The sequence below is a fragment of the Petromyzon marinus genome, chromosome 1 (genome assembly GCF_048934315.1).
Source record: "Petromyzon marinus isolate PM22_M1 ecotype Great Lakes invasive population chromosome 1, UKy_Petmar_22M1.pri1.0, whole genome shotgun sequence".
NCBI lineage: Eukaryota > Metazoa > Chordata > Hyperoartia > Petromyzontiformes > Petromyzontidae > Petromyzon > Petromyzon marinus.
The window spans coordinates 34,831,808-34,850,135 of record NC_133667.1 but is presented as its reverse complement, the minus strand read 5'-3'; the positions used below and the strand labels follow the sequence as shown (position 1 = coordinate 34,850,135).

The following is an 18,328-nucleotide window of genomic DNA, read 5'->3' as shown; positions in this document are numbered from 1 at the left end:
AACGAATTATGTTCATTAGCTGAGGACTGCCCATATAGTCCTTTAGTCCCCGTAAAACAATGGGAGCATATTAGCTAAAAACCTCGATGATTGGTAAATTTTAACTATCATGTATGCTAGAGACAATAATGGGAACGCAATCATTTGCCCCAGGGAACAAATAATTTTCCCAAAAGAAATTCATCTTCGAGGAACTCAACTGAAAAACAATACAATAAGCAATACGTAGAGCAACTGTTTGAAAGTGAATTCGAATCAACATTGTTGGCCTAAGCTGTTGATGGTAATTGCCATATGATGCCGATGGGTTCTTTGTTTTAAAGCAACTACCAATTAAAGTGTACCACTTTCTGAGAAGGAAATCTACTCCGTTACGTGTATTATGAATCAAATGCTGTTTTAAATTTGGGAACATTTTAACGTTAACTCTATATAATTAAAAGGCAAATGTGCAAGTGGGATCATTTAGCTTATTTTATAAGCAGAAATATACATACCTGTCAACCCATACGGTTTATTCATAATAAGGCAAATGTGTTACTCGTATTCTTGTACAGGGAAATATAGTTTTCAGGTCCATATGGTGGACAACCGTTTCAATACGGGCAAATTTATTTTTTTCTATTGATGGGACTTTGTCGGATAAACGTTGATATTTTTAAGGGCACAGGTTAACCACTAAGGTCTGAATTGGTCTGTAATAAAGTAGGAAATTATTAGGGGTTGACAGGTATGAATATAATATGCTTCAGTCGGTTGTGCAAAACTTGATATTTCTTAAACAATTTCCTGCCTTGTCGTATGTTAATTTGTTTTCAATGAAAAATTGCTAAAAATGAACCTGGCAGATGTACATTGAGTTCCATTTTTGTTGGGTCATGCTTTGCATACTTTGCTGGAATGGATCTTTGGTCACAGAGCCCTCTTTTATGATTTTTTATCAGATGACTAACATTAATTGGTGTGCACCAATGATTCTGTGCGATTTTGTTTAATTGTGTGCTCTACATCGTCTTAATATTTATTATAACCTTAAAACGTAATTTTACTAACTGAAAGTTGGCAGAACACCCATTTTGATTTAAAGCTTTCGTGACCGCAGGGATTCATATTCTTGGTTCTTTCGGATAAAGTCACGTAGAAGGGAAACAATAAAATAATAAAAATATTAAACAATAAAATTATCACGACGTTTCGACTGCAACACAAGCAATCATCATCAGGTGATTTTACCAAAAGAACCAAGAATAAGAACACCCATTGTTTAATCCATTGTAAAATCAATTTACATGTTGTACCCGTCTCAAGTGGAAATTGGATTGTACAATGACTGACCAAATTATGTGCTTGTAATTCCAGACCACAATTCATAGTCTTAAATATAAAACTTTTGGCTTGGCAAAATAGCTGTGTTTACTCATAATAAAGGCTTTTGGGTTAGATCGCGTTATTTATAAATGTGTCATAACCCTCCACCACCCGACACGGCCAATCAGCAAAAAAGTGTCACGTTGACAAAAGACAAAGTTCATTACTTTAGCCCACCGGTGTGTTGAAGAGTGAATCCACAACATTTACAGTTTGAGTACGACGTTTCGCTGGTAATTACATCCAGCATCATCGGGCAATTCGCCAACACACCGGTGGGTTAAAGTAGTGAACTATTTGTCTTTTCATCTTCTTTGCTTCTTTCGGTAAAGTCACGTAGAATGAGAATAAAATAATAAATTGATAAAATAAAATAAAACAATAATATTCTCACGACGTTTCGGCCACAACATAAGTGGCCTTCATCAGGTGAAGGAACGAGACTGTCTGGAGGACAGCGCTGGAGTGAAAAAAGCCACGCTCAGATCGCGACCTTTAAGCTGTGTGAGAAGAAACAAAGCGCCTTGACAAAGGAATTAGCATAGAATTTAGCATTGAAATGGCTGAGTGATTAGCTCAGCCATTTCAATTTCCTTTGTCAAGGCGCTTTGTTTCTTCTCACACAGCTTAAAGGTCACGATCTGAGCGTGGATTTTTTCACTCCAGCGCTGTCCTCCAGACAGTCTCGTCCCTTCACCTGATGAAGGCCGCTTGTGTTGTGGCCGAAACGTCGTGAGAATATTGTGTTATTTTATTTTATCAATTTATTATTTTATTCTCATTCTACGTGACTTTACCGAAAGAACCAAAGAAGATGAATCCTTGCAGTCACGAAAGCTTTAAATCGAAATATTTGTCTTTTGTCAACGTGACACTTTTTTGCTGATTGGCCGTGTCGGGTGGTGGAGGGTTACGACACATTTATAAATAACGCGATCTAACCCAAAAGCCTTTATTATGAATAATATTGGTCGCTAAAGCCTACGTGTTAATCTGTGTTTACATTTTCAGCTTATTTGCATATGCAAATTATCGAGCATGCTAAAGGATTGTCCAACATTGATATTTTCAAACGTGAAAACGGAGTACTTTTTCCTCCACCTTCCCACCCAAGAGAGGACTCAAATCTTAAGTTACAGAGGAAATATTTATTGACATGTTAATGCTTTTTAAAAGTGGACAGTAGGCATAATAACCCCCACAGTATTACGTTTGTTAGCAAGCTGCTCTGAATTGTTTCTCCGCAGGCATACACTAACTTTGGGAACCGCGTGGTTCACCTGAAGAGGCAGCTCGAGGAACTCGTAGCAAAACTGCCAGGCCTGTCGCCCATAATGTCCCCTCCAGCGGGCATTCACTCACCTGCGGGTTCCGATTCACCAATGGCTGGTCCCGAGGGGTCTCCATTCAGCCCACCCCTGGAAGATATTGATCTGCCAGATGATGACGCGGAAGATACCGTGACATCGGCAGGTAGGTCAGGCGATATAGCAAGAATAATGAACCAATTGATCATTATAATGATTGTAATATTGATTGGGGGTATGGTGGTTAGCACGCTTTGTGATGAATCTGCTTACCTTAGTATGGTTCCTAGCCACGGCTATCATCAGTGAAATGTAATATCAGAAGCGGTTATATCCCTCCCTGCACTGACCCCCTGGTGAAGTACTACAGTTCATCTGCCTGTGACTGAATCAGCAAAGGGCTGCAATAATTTCTTGTTTATCTTAAGATCCTCACCAAGTGTCAAGTCTTTCAGTAACGTCCTTTATTTGGACATTAATCCAATTTCATTTTTCTGCGCATTTTGTATCTCCGAGGGAAGGACATGAGCTCGAAATGCCTGCACAGATTGGCTCACAACTTGACTTTCTCTACTATCTGTCCACCTACTGCTCTTTGGCATTAAAAATGGTATAACTAAATGATCCACCCACCGTTGCCTCCACCATGCCCAGTGCGAGATGCTATTTGGGATGCTTTTTCGTCTGCAAGAAACAATGCAACTATCTGCTTTGGGAAATATACTCTTATTTTTTTATAATTTAGGTTTGGGTAATTTTTCAATGTTGCAACATTTTCTACAGCACCGATACTTGGCCTCCTGTGAATCACTTGGTATATTTTTTTCAGAGATACTTTTTATATTAATATAAACACCGTATTCTCAGCTTTGCAAATGTAATTTTTAGGGATTAACATGTGTTTACAATGTTGCTGTCAAATCTGTTGCAGCTACTGATACTTCCTCAAAGAAATCACTTTTGGCCACAGTTACAGTACAGTCAACCAGCTCTGCCCGTGCCATGAAACTGGGTAACAGACAACTGCATGCCAACAAGACCTCCACCATACCCAGCCTGCCCGATTTGGACCTCCGTAAACTCAGTGGCGTTATAGGATCTTTCACTGGTAATCCAGTTTAGTATATACTATATACATCGTACAAAATTAAGTTTTGTTCATTATGTTCTGTACAACGAGTTATATCTAACACACACGAACGTGCTTACAATTGCTTAATTTAACCTTCCTTTAGTAAAATGTGTAGTTTGTCCTCGGAATAACGTGGGTGGATATACCGTGTCCTGCGTGTTATTTTGGTCTTTTGAGCCGACGTGTTAAACTTTTCAGAGGACTTATAAAAATTTGAAAAATATATATTCATTATGAAGCTCAGAAATGTAACAGTGGTGCAAACCATTGCGCTGTTGTCCGTTCTATCTCCATGCTGCGCAGAAACGTCACATGTTAGGCAGTTGTAGTTTAGTCTAGATATGCTGCAAATCCCCAGTTTTTCTTGAAGCGCCAACCCACCCCTAGCCACAGCGATGGCAGTGTACCGTTTGCCTTACAGTTCAGCACTCTAAGTTAGCTACTGTAGCCTTGGATTTAGAATTGGCTTGTGATGTTTTTCGTGGTCCTTTTTACCGTTATGTATATATTTGTAATCGATTCTATATTTTATAAATTGAAAAGCAATATGTTTGTATAATGTTAAAAGCGGGTTAATGGTCCAAATTTGGTCTTGACCTTAATGGCGTTTTAATATTTGGATGGATTTACGAGGTCACCACCATCATACCTGAATTATCCCGTTATTTTGAGGACACACTATGAATGTAAAAATAAATAAATGCCATTATTGATAAATGAGTAGTTACTAACTTTGAATATGCATGATTATTAGTTGAATAATATTACAAAACGATGCTATGCTAAGTGATTGCTGTGCTTTGTCAGGCTTTTCCAGCTTGCTCCAGGCAGAAGAAGCCAACACAGATGTTCAAGACTCTGCATCTGCTTCACCACTTGCAGAGAGTTTTGAAGGGTCGGACTCTGAGACTCTCTCCCCAAGCATGTCAGCTGCTGGTGGGGTTAGTTGCAGCCACTCTGTTAAATCGCAAAAAATTAAATCTCCGTCCGGCAAGAGCGTTCGCTCTTCCACAGATAGTTGCGGCGATGAGTTCGCACGACATCAATGCTTCAGTCCCATGGCCGAGAAGCAGTCAACTGATACTTTGGAGATAAACACTGTGCCCGAGTCTTCGTCCTCAAGCAGCCTGGAGAGTCGGATCCACAGTATGTTGAAGGACAACCCGACTTTTTTGCCTTTTAGTTTGGGCAGTCCTGTAAGAGCGGCAGATGAAAATCCATACAACGCAGAAGAGTCTGCTCCATCATCGAGGACGGCCTTCGAAGGCTCCTCCCCAGTCTCCACGCCTACTTTTGAGAAGCCGCGTGTCAGACGTGCGAGCATGGCTTCTAACAAGTCGACTTCCTCTATTCCGTCGCTTACCGTTATAAAAGAAACTCCCATTCCCTCCATTGCATCGGATAGACCTTCTCCTATTCCCTCCCTTGCCCAAAACCGAACGATACCCAAATATTCAGGAACTCCGGAAATACCAGCGCATATCCCTACACTGATGGGGATTGGTAGAACAGAGAAACAAGATGACGATAACTTGTTTGCGAATGAAAGGGGCAGTGGAACGCCCACTCAAGATGAACCCTCGGACCTCACAGCCTTCAGTCAAACTGGGGATGCTTCATACAGTACTTTCCCTCAGTACGCGATGACTGGCTATCCTTTATCAAATCACACAGCCTATCAATCCAGTCAAGAATCACTACAAAGCTTTTATAGTGCCGAGGAAGAGCGAAAACCTGCCATGAGAACAGCTGCAAGAAAAATGTCCTCAAATCTTCTAGTTTTGAGTAACTCCTGTAGCAATGAAGATGACAATGAAAATGCAAATGACACCGGGTACTCCAGAAAATCGGGGGCACCTGTGGGCAACACTGACGACTTTCAGTTTCACACTGTAGCAGGAGCTAAAGCTGCAAGCAATGTTGGGACGTCTTCTGATGTGCACAGCAGTTGGGGATATGGAGCTTCTGCCAGCACGAATCAAAACCAGTCACAAATGGCAATGAAAGACGTAGCAACTACATCTCCATATAGTCATTTTGATTATTCGAATAGGCCGCCAGTTCAGTCGCCAACATCTCAGCTTCCATTTCATTCTAATTTGGCATCGGAGATTCACCACTATATGGTGTCTCATTTAAACCACACTAACCCTCTCCTTCCTCGTAACCCAGCTGCATTTGAACTAGGACCATTTTCCCTTGCCAAACCTGTAGCCCATCCAATGGCAGTTTCTCCACATCAGATTTTGTCAACGCATACCACATTAATGCCACACCTACCCCATCTTCGTCCATTGTTGGTGCCTCCAGCCCATCAAGTCCCACTCTCTCCCACACAACCAATTCTAGCATCTCACCCCCATCTCATCTTACAACAGCCAATGCCCGTACACACACCTACATCGCATTCGGTGCAAACGCCACCGTTCCGTACAGTTTCATCACAGTCTCCTGTCCAACATCCTTCGCTTCCTCCAGGGTATGTCGTTGCTCCCCACTTGTTGCCTACACCTAGCCCTAAACGGCCACATTTTACACCTAACTTGCCCACATCAGTCTCAACGCAAGCACAATCCTTGAAAGCACCCAGTATTAAGCAACGAGCACCCAGCCACCCTACTCCACAATCGCCGTCCCACTCTGTGCCTCACTCGAAGTTAAATTTTTCCCACACACAAAAGCTGTCCTCACACCACAATAGGTCAAAGTATTCTTTCGTTCGAGAAAAAGTGCACACCACTGTAAAGAAGGCACAGAAAGAGGATCCCAAGGATGGACTGGAAAAGAATGAAGGTAAAGTTAAAACTCCGAGCTCCAGTAGCAATAGCGACCAGAACGTTCAGAGTAACAAACACAAAACTCCAACGCAGGAAATTGGTGCCAACCAGTCGCAGGCAGAGATTGACTCGGGCATTAGTAATGAAGAGAAAAAAGAGCCACCTCAGAACCAGCCTGACCCAGGCAAGAAGTGCGGTGACACTTTGGGGAATAATGCTTCTAGCAGTGGTGCAGACAAGCCTCAAGTAGCCATGCCACAGGAAGATCACAGTAAGCCGTACCACAAAGACGGTGGCTTTCAAAACAAATTATTAGCAAATCACGTTTCGCCATCATCAGTGGATTTTCCTCCACAACCAAGGCCTTTAGTTGGACAGCAGTTCCAAGGCAGCAGGGATTTTAGGCCTAGGGCACTACTTGCTAATCCTAGAATTCCCTTTGATGGTGGCATAAAAAGACCAGGTCCCCCTTTTGGTGCAAGTCCATCATTACCAAAGAGGCCATTCATGCCTCCTCCCAGGTATTGAAATGCAAATTCTACAGCATTGTATATTTGGATGTGCCCCTGCTGTTGTAATGATTAGCATGAAAGAAATGATTATCCATTTGAAATAAGCTTGGTTGCTGTGTACTATTATAACAGAGTTTGATTCTGTTACAGAATTCTAATTCAACTAGCTTGTTAATATTTTTTAAATGTTACAATATTACTGCGCGCGTCACAAGCGAAATGGTCAACTGACATGAGTTCAAGAACATTTGTTCAAAGTGAATTTTTCCTTTAAACATTTACATGGATAGACTTGTAGGGAAAACGCAAGTGAAAAAAATAGTTTAACACGTAGGCTTTCGCGACCAATATCCATAATAGAGGTTTTTGGGTTGGATCGCGTAAATATATAAATGTGTCATTAAAACCAGCCACCGCCTGACACAGCATGTTTTGTTTACGTGACAACCCTTACTATTTAGCTGTGTCGGGTGGTGGCGGGTTTTAACGACACATTTACGCGATCTAACCCAAACACCTATTATGGAAAAAACTAGTGTTTGAATTTGTCTAGACAGCATATGTTTTAGAGGCTCTCAATGCTTGTTTTTGTGCAGAAACTAGAAATTCTGTGGCATAATTATTTCAATTCGTTACTGTTTTTGTAAGTAAAACAATTTATCACAAGTAGAATGTGATAGATTCTGTGTTCATAATGGTGTAAATACAGTTAACCACCAATCCCAATTAAAATACGGTAAGTTTATTGTGTAGGTGTGCTGCTGTTGTATACTGGAAGAGATTGTAAAGTTTTAAAAATGCTGACCCTTTCTGATCTGTACATAAGGCAAGTATGGTTAGCACAACAAAAAAATTGCGTTGATGTAACGTTCAGTGAGTTTTGTTTTCACACAAAGTTACCACAAGGCAACAGGTTAAAAGTTCTGGGTGAGGAGGATGCCGAAGATCTGCTTTGTCACTCATGTTTCTGTAAAAAAAATGCTTGGAAAAGAAATTTAACTGTGACTTGATGAACACAATGCATTTATTTTACCATGTGATTGATGGCTGCATCAGTTTATTTCGCCCAGCAGATTTGGCCCAAATCAAGATATTGGGTCTCTTGCATTTAGTCGTTCATCTGAAAGTGTTTGCAGAACTCGTTCTTGTTTTGCTGCACATGCTTTAATTTTTACTTTTTTTTTACCAATTTTGTAAAGCAAACTTTGTAAATAGCTTGAGTGGAGAGGTAGACACGGATTTGACAGTACACACACACTGCTTGAGTTATGACACTTATGCTATCGGCAACATTGAAGACAATCCACCTTTATTCTTGTGATGTACAGTGGCATGCAAAACATCAGATGGCAAGACGGCTAGAAGACAATCTGCAGGGATTCATATTCTTGGTTCTTTCGGTAAAGTCACGTAGAAGGGAAATAATAATACATTTTTTTATGATTTACCTTCTACGTGACTTTACCGAAAGAACCAAGAATATGGGGGGAAGCGTCAACTAGCAGTTGCGAATTGAGCTTTGCAAGATTTGTTTTCCCCCTAATGGTTAAGTGGATTTAAGATTGACTTTTTTTCATTGGTCAGCATTCAATGTTAAGTAATTGTGAACCTGTTATAGAGCATAGCATGTGAGATTACTGACAACAGCACAACTAATAAAGTCGGTAGCTAACTACCCATAGTGCTGGTTAGAATGCCATCAAAACTCAATTGATGCGACGTGGGGGGGGGGGGTTAATTTTCTTCCCTGCGTTTGGCTTGTCCAAATGCTTTATTGCTTTGAAAGTATGCATTGGTTTTTAATTCGGAGAACCCAAAAACAATCCCGGTTATGTATGGCTCAGTTGGGCAATTATACATTTGTCCATGTGAAAGGGTTGTACGGTTTTCCGTTGTGTTTTTGGGTTATACCGCATGTTCGGGATGAAGAAGCTCCCTTGCACGTGAGAGCAAAGCAATCGGGGATGGTGCGGAAACAACGCGCTACAACCTGAAAACACATCGGAGGGCTACTATATACAGCACATTTACAAACTACAGTAGTAAAAAAGGTTATTTTGGGAATATGGTGTACACAACTCAATGGATGTTTTTTTTAAGCACGTATTTATACAGATTGTATTAATCGGCAGCTAAGTGTAAATTCCAGTATATACTGTAGCGCCCTATAAAGCAACTATTGGCGGTGCAGCTCGGTGGAGTGTGCAACGTGAACGCATTCAAACACTTTATATCAAGAGGCGTCCATGCGTTTATTTGGACCTCGGCATTTTGACGCTGTGAAGGAAAGGGCTTTCCGTGTTTCACAATTTTTTCCTGGAGTGAAAGTGGTGGTGCTGCTGAAGCTGAATTCCCCGTTTGAAGATTTCGGTTGGAGACGAAGAAGTTTAGTTTAGTAGTCAACCCACACGACATCGGCAACGGAGTATATTATATGCATCGACGCAATAATGACGACTACATGGATAACAAGAGCATAACTGGATTTGGGCGAAGGAAGGTTTCGATACACATCGGAATTATCATCGACATGTTTGGCCAGGGCAGGTAATTGACAACTTCGATCAGAGGAAGCCACGCGCAGAATGCGTGCTTCATTATTCGTTCTAACACAACCGACCTGGTGAAGTAAACTTTGGAGCACGGGTCAGGTGACTTCATTGCTGCCCCCCCCCCCTCTCTTTGTTTGAAAGCTATTTATTCGTGCTAGCAGAACAAATCCCACAATGCACGCGTGTGTGAAAGAGACTGTAAATAGAACTATCGCCAAATGTATTTTGCCATTGGCAAATACTGTATCCTTATTACCCGTACCCCGTGATTAAATTGCCCTGCTGATCGGAAGTGGTATTGCACCCGTTAGCCAAGAAACCCGGATCATCCCGTATTGATGTTGAGATTAATTGGCGTTCAAATCATTTTTGGGGTCTGAGAAGCCGCGGCTGTTTCAATGGCCTATTGTGAGCTGCGTAAGTGTTAATGTAGGTTGCATACATTTAATGGGGCTACTTTACTCTTTATAACGCGTCTTTTGAAAAGCAGTAGCTTTTCTTTAACGCTATCTGTATACCAAACGTTATACTTTACCTTAATTGTAACCGTTATTCAAATAGCTCCAGATTGCTTAATTGCAATCGCGGTTAACGTTTAAGTCTTGGGGAGTCTCCAGTAGGCGCTTCAGTGCCTGGAAATTCAGTTCGTGAAGTAGCTGCAACCACATGGAACGAAACGTCGGGCATAATTCCAAACGACGCGATATAACTCGAGAACGCATCGGGAGAACTAAACGGCACAACCGCGAAAACTTACGTGGCAACTTTTTAAGGGTTTTTTTCCCTCTTAAGCTTTGAAAGTAGACTTCGTTAGAGAATACGTTCAGTTGTGTCAATGCAAAGGAGCCATCGCGTAGTTAAATTTTTAACTGAAAATATTCAACACGTGCGATAGATGTGAGTGGCTGCGAATTTAACGAGCGACCTTTTCGCCATTTATATAAGTTCACTTCTTGAGACGAGACTTTTTTAATAATTATCCAAATCTGACAAGAGTAACAAAACTTGTAACCGTTATCGGGGTTTAATTCACCCGGGACGGAGCTACGGAAAATGCCCCCACACTCTCGGGGGGTGGGGGGGAGGTACTCGGGGGGAGGTGATCCGTGGGGTTGTGCGTTTGGCGTCCACAGAAAATATTCTACGAGAAATTAATTCCAGCCTGCCTGGCTGTGGTCATGTGTGTATACGCGAGGTGCGTTGTATTTGTGGGAGCCAATTCTGGCTCAATCCGACTGGAGGCAATTGGCGCGGCAGTGTGCCGGTCTGATATTCTACCGCTACGCATCAATTGGCGCTGTGATTTAAACATGTGCGCATCAAACACGTTACACTAAAAATAATGGTAAGTGTAAATCATTCGGAGGAGAGCTACTGTCTCGTAGACTGGCCAACAAATATAGAATACATGCCCACTGTTGGAGAATTACGTATACAAGTGCGTCTTCAATCGGTACCCATGTGTTCATGGCCCATTGTATTTTGAAACATGCTTGCTTGAAGATGGGTAATGCAGCGCATCCATTGAACGAAAAGCATGGGCTCCGCGTTTGTTAGGATGCTTGGCTATTCCTGCTATACCAGCGCGGCTGTTTCGTGGCCAAATAGGCCGAAGATGTGAAGGAATGCATTATATCAGAGGTAATGCAAGTTGTGATTCATACCCTATACACTACTTGTTAAAAACATGAGTTGTAGAACTAATACACGTACATCAAATGATTGCATCCTAACACCTGGCTTATTTATTTGAGAGTGATTTACGACATTTCAGCCGCATTTCTAATTAAAATACTATTTGTAATACCTTAGGCTCGTTGGCCGAAACGTAAAATGTTACTCTCAATCGAGAATACGTTGGTATGTTTAAGCCTCTACTGGACATTCAAATAATATTTTACATTTAGGGATTTTAATTTGTTTTATGGCATGTAAAATATCAGAAACAAGGGTAGTTTTTCGTACTGTATTTTGGGAATACGTAAGGTCTATGGTGGGCCGTGATCCAAAATCATAAACATACTGTTTATAGGGGGGGGGGGGGGGGGGCAACTTTACCGATGACACTGCCTTTCAACATTCGCCGACCTTTTTTGAGTCGAGGTTTGAAGGGTTATTTATATTCCTGCTGCAAGACCGTGGTTTCCGTGGGGTTGGGGGGTGTTTTGTACTTGGGGCACCACTGACAAACGCAATGCGTGCATAGTTTTATATATATATTTTTTCTGTTGAATGGGACATTTGTTTTTTGTTTCTGCTTATTGAGATAGAATGGATGGGACGGATATGTAACGTACAGATCCTGTTCACAAAAAATCTACATTACGGGCAGGGTAGGGAAAAAACCCCTCCACGTTTTAATATTTTGTTTGAATGTGTAACGCCTATTCTATCCATTCATCAGGCAATTAGAATGACGCGTTTGAAATAAGCTGCACGTGACGTATTACAGTATCTTCATTCACCACTCTAATCCGCATGCTTACCAAATATAAAGCAATGTGTTAATCACACGACTGCAGTCGTGCTTAGTAGGGCCACGATTCCGTATTGGAAAATGGGAAATCTCTACTTGTACGGATAAAAAACACCCAATAGGGCCATTTTTATTCGAGTAAGTTGAGTTAATTCCTCCGCCCGCCGAGCTGACCACGTGTTATGTTGCCCTGTACTTGGTGCCACGGTGGCGAGATGTTAACTACCTCTACCTGGAATTCAGGAGGTTCGTGAGTTCGATCCTGACTGACCCTGACGCCTGTGGTGTATTTGGAGTTTGCAGCCTCTCCGTGGTCGCGTCGATGTTTTTCCGGGTCATCCGGTTTTTTTCCCCTCGACATTGATAATCGACGAGCGTTGAGAGAGTAGTTGGCTGCTCTGCCTTTCCACATGATAAGCCACTTCGTCGAGCTATTATTTGTGGCCAGGTCGCTTCTGAAAAAAGAGCTCAAAGCTCGGTGGGCCTTACTTGGTAAAATAAAAATGTATACATTTTGATTTAAAGCTTTCGTGACTGCAGGGATTCATATTCTTGGTTCTTTCGGTAAAGTCACGTAGAAGGGAAACAATAAAATGATAAAAATATAAACAATAAAATTACTTGACTTTACCAAAAGAAATTTTTGGTTCTTTCGGTGAAGTCACGTAGAAGGGAAACAAAATAATAAAAATATAAAACAATAAAATTCTCACGACGTTTACACTGCAACGCAAGCAATCATCATCAGGTGTGAAAACCACAGCAAGAAAATTAGAAAAAAATATTCGTGCTGTGGTTTTCACACCTGATGATGATTGCGTGTGTTGCAGTGGAAACGTCGTGAGAATTTTATTGTTTTATATTTTTATTATTTTATTGTTTCCCTTCTACGTGACTTTACCGAAAGAACCAAGAATATAACAATATATAGTTTAGTCAGTTTTTTTTACTTCAGTGCCGCAAACCAGCTCAACATTTCGGTGGGGGGCACATTACATTATTATCGCTGTAATGCAGTCACCTGTTTGGGAAAAAAAACTGATTGAACACATTCATTCGGTTTTTTACATACTGGTAAACGTATATAAAGTGAAGCGTACGATACATCCATAATTACGAATTATTTCTGTACAACGTCACATTAGCAATCGCGGTCACTATTGACTGTATGACAAAGACGGCTGTGTAAAAAAAAAAATCGAGCATGCAACTGCCCATTTAGCGCATCCGATGTAACGCCAATGCAGCTTGTATGCGTCGCGCGTGTACACGTGTGTGTTCACGTGTTTAAAAAAAAATGCATTCGTAAACGCTGAACCAAACGAATGTTGCTTGGCCTGCTTTATGATGTTAACAATGACGTGCAATGCCCCCTTGTGTTTCCATGTGGGGTCGTCCTCACCCCCCCCCGCCGCACCTCCACCCGCAACGAAAAGATGGCTGCAGCGAGAGGAATTTGCGCCCGGATCGAGAGCCAGGACTCCGAGGTTCGATCGCTTATCGCCGCCGTCCATCAGCTGAGGCTCGCGGAGGGCAGCGCGCCGGACACGCCGACCCTCGTGGCCCTGAGGGCCGCCAACGAGAAGCTGAAATACCAACTGGGCCACCTGAAGAGGAGCCTACGAGCGGAGGAGAGCGCGGCGCGTTGCGGTCGGGCAACGCCGCAGCCCGTCGTGTCCAGCGGCACGGCGGGTAGCCGGCAGGTCAGCTGCTGATTGCGCGAGGCCGTGGTGCGTGCGTCCGGCCACTTGATGTTGTTGCTGGTTAATATTGCCACAAGAAACACGTGTGTGTGTGTGTTTCGGTTGCATGTTGACATCGCGCTTGCGTTCTTGCAGCAAGTGTGGTTGGTTGGCATGTTGCGGCGGTGTGTCACAGCTGTTTGTGTTTTTTTTTAAATCAGCGTTTTGTCTGAAGTTATTGGTTAATGTTTAACTTTCGAGTGTTGTTTTGAAGTTGCGTCGTTAAACTTTTTTTGTGCTGCGAGGTCGCGATGAAACACGCTTAAAACGACGTGGCCCAGATCAGAAGAATCAAAACGTACTGGTGGAATCCGATGAGCTATAAAGCTCTTTTTAACGGATGTCCAGTTAGGGGCGGGTAAGATACGAGGGTCTTGGTGACATCCAGTTAATGGCATCTGTTACAACAAACAAGACATTGCTTTCGTGGATGTACAGTCAGCTGCTGCACAATCACAACTTGTATTTAAGCATCAATCACCTCCATTTGAAGAAGGTCCTTTGCACGAAACGTTTATTTACAAATCGTTTTTATATATTTCAAGGTTGTTACTATTCTGACGGGTCATTGGTCTACTGTACAGTATATAGTTAATCATGAATGGTGAGTGGTTTTTAAAATGTGTGCTGCTCATCAATGCTGATGCTGCGCTTGTTAAGTTAACCTTTAACCGCGACAGACTTACACGTGAACGGGTGGACCTGGTTTTTTTTATAGCTCACCCCGTGGGGTAAATTTAGCGTGTAAACATTTCAACCAAAATTAATATGAGCGTAAGCAATGTACAGTGCTCGCACTGTAATGTATTTGTCGTTTAAGTTGTAAAAAAACGCACTTTTTAGATAGTTTTTTTACCCTCTGGCACCTCGGGACTGTTTAAAAAAAAACATGAACTAATGTCACAGGAATGTTTTAATTGAAAAGCAGTGAACGCGTTGCAGACACTGCTATTAGAAACCAGTCGGTTTTGGTACGGAAATGCAATGGGGCGTCAATTATCTTGGCCGTGCCCTTTGAATGTGAACATGCATGATGATGTATTAATCACAGTCTCTGGGGAAAGAATAGCGTTTGATGGTCGTGATGTATCCGAGGCGCTTCGTGGCGACATAAGACAAGATATAATTTTTCAATTAGTGTCTAAAGATTGTTCTATTGGCTTCATGGTTTATGTTTAGTCATTGGGTTGTTTTACCATACCTCGCCACCAGATATCACACGCCACTGATGACAATTGTGGCTGGGGAATGAACCCATGGGGCTATTGTTTAACGCTGTTGCTAATTACGTGTACAGTATATATTCCGGATAACGTATGTATTGTATACATTATTGTGTACAAATCATGGCACATATCTTGCTGGTGAAAAGTTTTGCCGAGAGTTTTTAATATGTCACGCACCATTCAGCATTATTCGATTGCATTGTTCATGGAAACGGACAGAGACGCCGCAGTACATAGCCGCCAACCATAGGGCGCAATGTACGTGGATCACCTAACATCGCAGACACTCTGCTACACTGCCACGTAAACTCAACATCCGTGTTTATACAGCTGACCGTGCAGTAGGGCTGTATCGGAGATGTCTCTTCCCCCACGTAGAATCGATAAAACAATCGATGGTTTTGTGGCGAGTGTGGCGACCTGCAAGTTGCTGACCAGTTTTTAGAACGTGTAATGCGATGGGATGTTGTGCCTCGCGAGATTGAGAATGTATATGACTCGCTATATATGGATTAAGGCAGTCGAAACGTTTACAGAGTAGGCGATTGACAAGTGCCACAACTTGTACAGTATTTATTTTTAATTAACCCCCGACATTCGCAATGCACTTCTTCGGTTGTACGGTTTGTGCATAAAGACTTGACTTTAAAAAAATTGCACGGTATTGACATGGTTCAGCCTCGTGTGTGTGTGTACAATGTAAGTGTGTAGAGACGGATTGGAAACCAACTCGTGACATCATTGGTATTATTGAGATGGTTTTATTTTGGAATGTGGAATGTGCCTTGTTTGAATGATCTCGTCTCGGTTCTTACGAAACGGTACAACTTCACGCATTCACCTCCAACCATCACACTTGCATAGATTCGATTATCACGATTTCGAGAGGCTATTCATATCAAACAATTATTAATTTGGCTCATTTTTGGATTGTCTCGTAGCTGGTGGATTTATTTTACTCACGTGTACGGTACATTTTATTCTCACTCAACAGGATATGTTAATATTTTTAATAAGGCGTTAAGAATTCATTCTCTCGCACACAACGCATTCGAATCGTGTATCGCCAGCACAAGAATATGATGTAATCTAATAATGGTTACTTGCCTACATGCCGTTCTCAGTCATGCCTGGATTACTGCTATACAGCAAATATATCTTCATTCGTCTTATGGTTAACCTCTCAAACGTAGTTGCCCTCCGAAAATCATCAATGTTAGAAGGTTCCCCACGACCCACCACGGCTCGTCATCGTTTCCTTCTTTCACTCTTTAGCTACTAACCACAGTACGATAAAAGTGATCGTCTTATACAGCCCCTTGGTCAGTCCACGACTGGATGAAAGCCTGCCCATGCCGTGTCACTCATTTGGGGTTGCTATTTGCCTCGTGTTCATTCTCTCTCGTCTGCGTTTTGTTAATCTTCCGACGTGTATATGTCACAGCCAAGACATTAGACACACTGTCGCTTTAAATGCCGTACATCTAAGCCACTACGTTGACCACAATTTCGTACATGTACAGCCATTTTGCCAATCCACTGCTGGATGAGAGCCCCCCCACGCATTCGCGGGACGTGATTATTCGACCATAACGCTGGTAAATGCGGGCCGATGAAGGCATACACGTCGGCAGTACAGTAGTAAAACAAAACAACTCACCCCAAGGATGAATACATCATTAAATAATTTAAAAATATCACAGCCAAGTGCTTTAGGGGGTATATAATACGTGGAACGCTTGCGCTGGGCGGACTTTAACAAAAAAATTTAGTTTCTCGAGGGCGTGCGGGCCTAGTTGTTTGATGGGTGTTAGATGAGTCGTGGTTAGTAGTTAGTGGTCGTGGGTGTTGCGTGGCAGGAAGTGTTTTGTCCACAAACAGTTGATAAAATCCGTGAGATTTTTTTTCCTCGCTTATTGACCGACCCCTTTTTTGTCCCCATCCCTTCCATTATTTGCCCCCAACGGCGAATTCTATTCGCTCGTTACGTCTCCACCCACCAAACCACACACTAGGGCCCGAGTCTTACGTTTTCGCTACGTAACACGCCAAGCAGCCACCACGCAGCCGCCAGGGGTGTGTGTGTGTGGGGTGTATGTATGTGTGTATGCCTTCAGTGGGGAGCGGTGGTGTAGCGGTTAGCGCTACGCTGCGCTATGAACCTGGCGACCCGGGTTCGATTCCCGTTCACGGCCAACACCAGTGACGATTATCTGAACCGGTTCCGGGCCTCCCCTAGGTCGACTCAGCCTCAAATGAGTACCTGGTGCGGTGTGTAAATATCGCCACTAGGGAGACAAAGGCGGTCGGGCGTGGTGCTGGCCACCCACCCCCTCGTGTACCGTTCCGGCCTTCATAGGTGCTCGCTAACAGCACTTGCCCCTACAGTCTGTTAAGGCTATACGGGGTGTGTGTGTGGGGGGGGGGGTGTGTGGGGGGGGTGTGTGTGGGGGGGGGGTGTGTGGGGGGGGTGTGTGTGGGGGGGGTGTGTGGGGGGGGGGGGTGTGTGGGGGGGGGGTGTGTGGGGGGGGGGGGTGTGTGGGGGGGGGGGGTGTGTGGGGGGGGGCCTGTGGGGGGGGGGCGTGTGGTGTGTGTGTGGGTGTTCCGCTTAGTTCGACTCCAGCGAAGCACGAGGGAGGGCGCTCGCTCGTTCGCTCTCCTCCGCGTCTCTGCCCGCCGCCGCCCCCCGGCCCTCTCTCTCTCCCTTCCTCACTGCCTGCCGGAGTCGCGAACCATGGCGGACGCCGTGACAGCCAGCGTCCAGGATCTGCAGTTAAATAACGGAAAGGCAGGCGGCTTTTCATTGTCTCCCATACTTCTTGTTACACGTACAGTAGTCGTCGTCGTGGTGGTGGTTGTTTATTATTAATATTATTCGTCTTGTACAGTTAGCCCGGCCCCCCGCTGTGTTAGCGTAGAAGTCGGGTGGTGGCAGGTTTGGATGTGTGGCCGCCTATGGCGGGTCGCGTGTTGTTCGCGATGATGGTGGGCGCGGGAAGGCGGATTCACGCGGGGACTTGCGCCGCCGTCTCCTCGTCCACATCATCATCACCACCACCCTCCACCTCGGCTGTTGTCGCTAGGGCAGCGAGCCTGGTCAGCCCGCCTTCCGTATCCCTTCCCCGAAGCGGCGAGCGGGGTAGTGGCCACGTGTGTACAGTGTCCTGTTGAGCTGAACCCGGCCCCCCACCCACCCCTAGGTCGTGCGGTGCTGCAGCGAGAAGAGAGAGGGAGCC

At 43.6% G+C, this 18,328-nt stretch overlaps 1 protein-coding gene across 6 annotated transcripts in view; it reads left to right on the top strand.

Annotated features, from left to right (window-relative positions):
* TARS1 (threonyl-tRNA synthetase 1) overlaps positions 1 to 18,328 on the top strand; it is a 33,102-nt gene that overhangs the window by 4,680 nt on the left and 10,094 nt on the right. Inside the window, exons 7-10 of one of the 6 annotated variants that reach the window (XR_004402562.2) lie at positions 2,616 to 2,841; positions 3,607 to 3,783; positions 4,615 to 6,600; positions 13,561 to 13,827. Coding sequence is in view for 5 of the 6 variants with exons in the window: in XM_032950605.2 (XP_032806496.1) it covers positions 13,450 to 13,827 (378 nt within the window). In the remaining variant the exon portion in view is untranslated. Of the gene's footprint in view, positions 1 to 2,615; positions 2,842 to 3,606; positions 3,784 to 4,614; positions 7,106 to 13,001; positions 13,828 to 17,703; positions 17,881 to 17,979; positions 18,189 to 18,328 lie in introns of those variants that run through there. The other 5 variants (XM_032950615.2, XM_032950626.2, XM_032950605.2 and 2 more) reach the window with 5 other exon arrangements.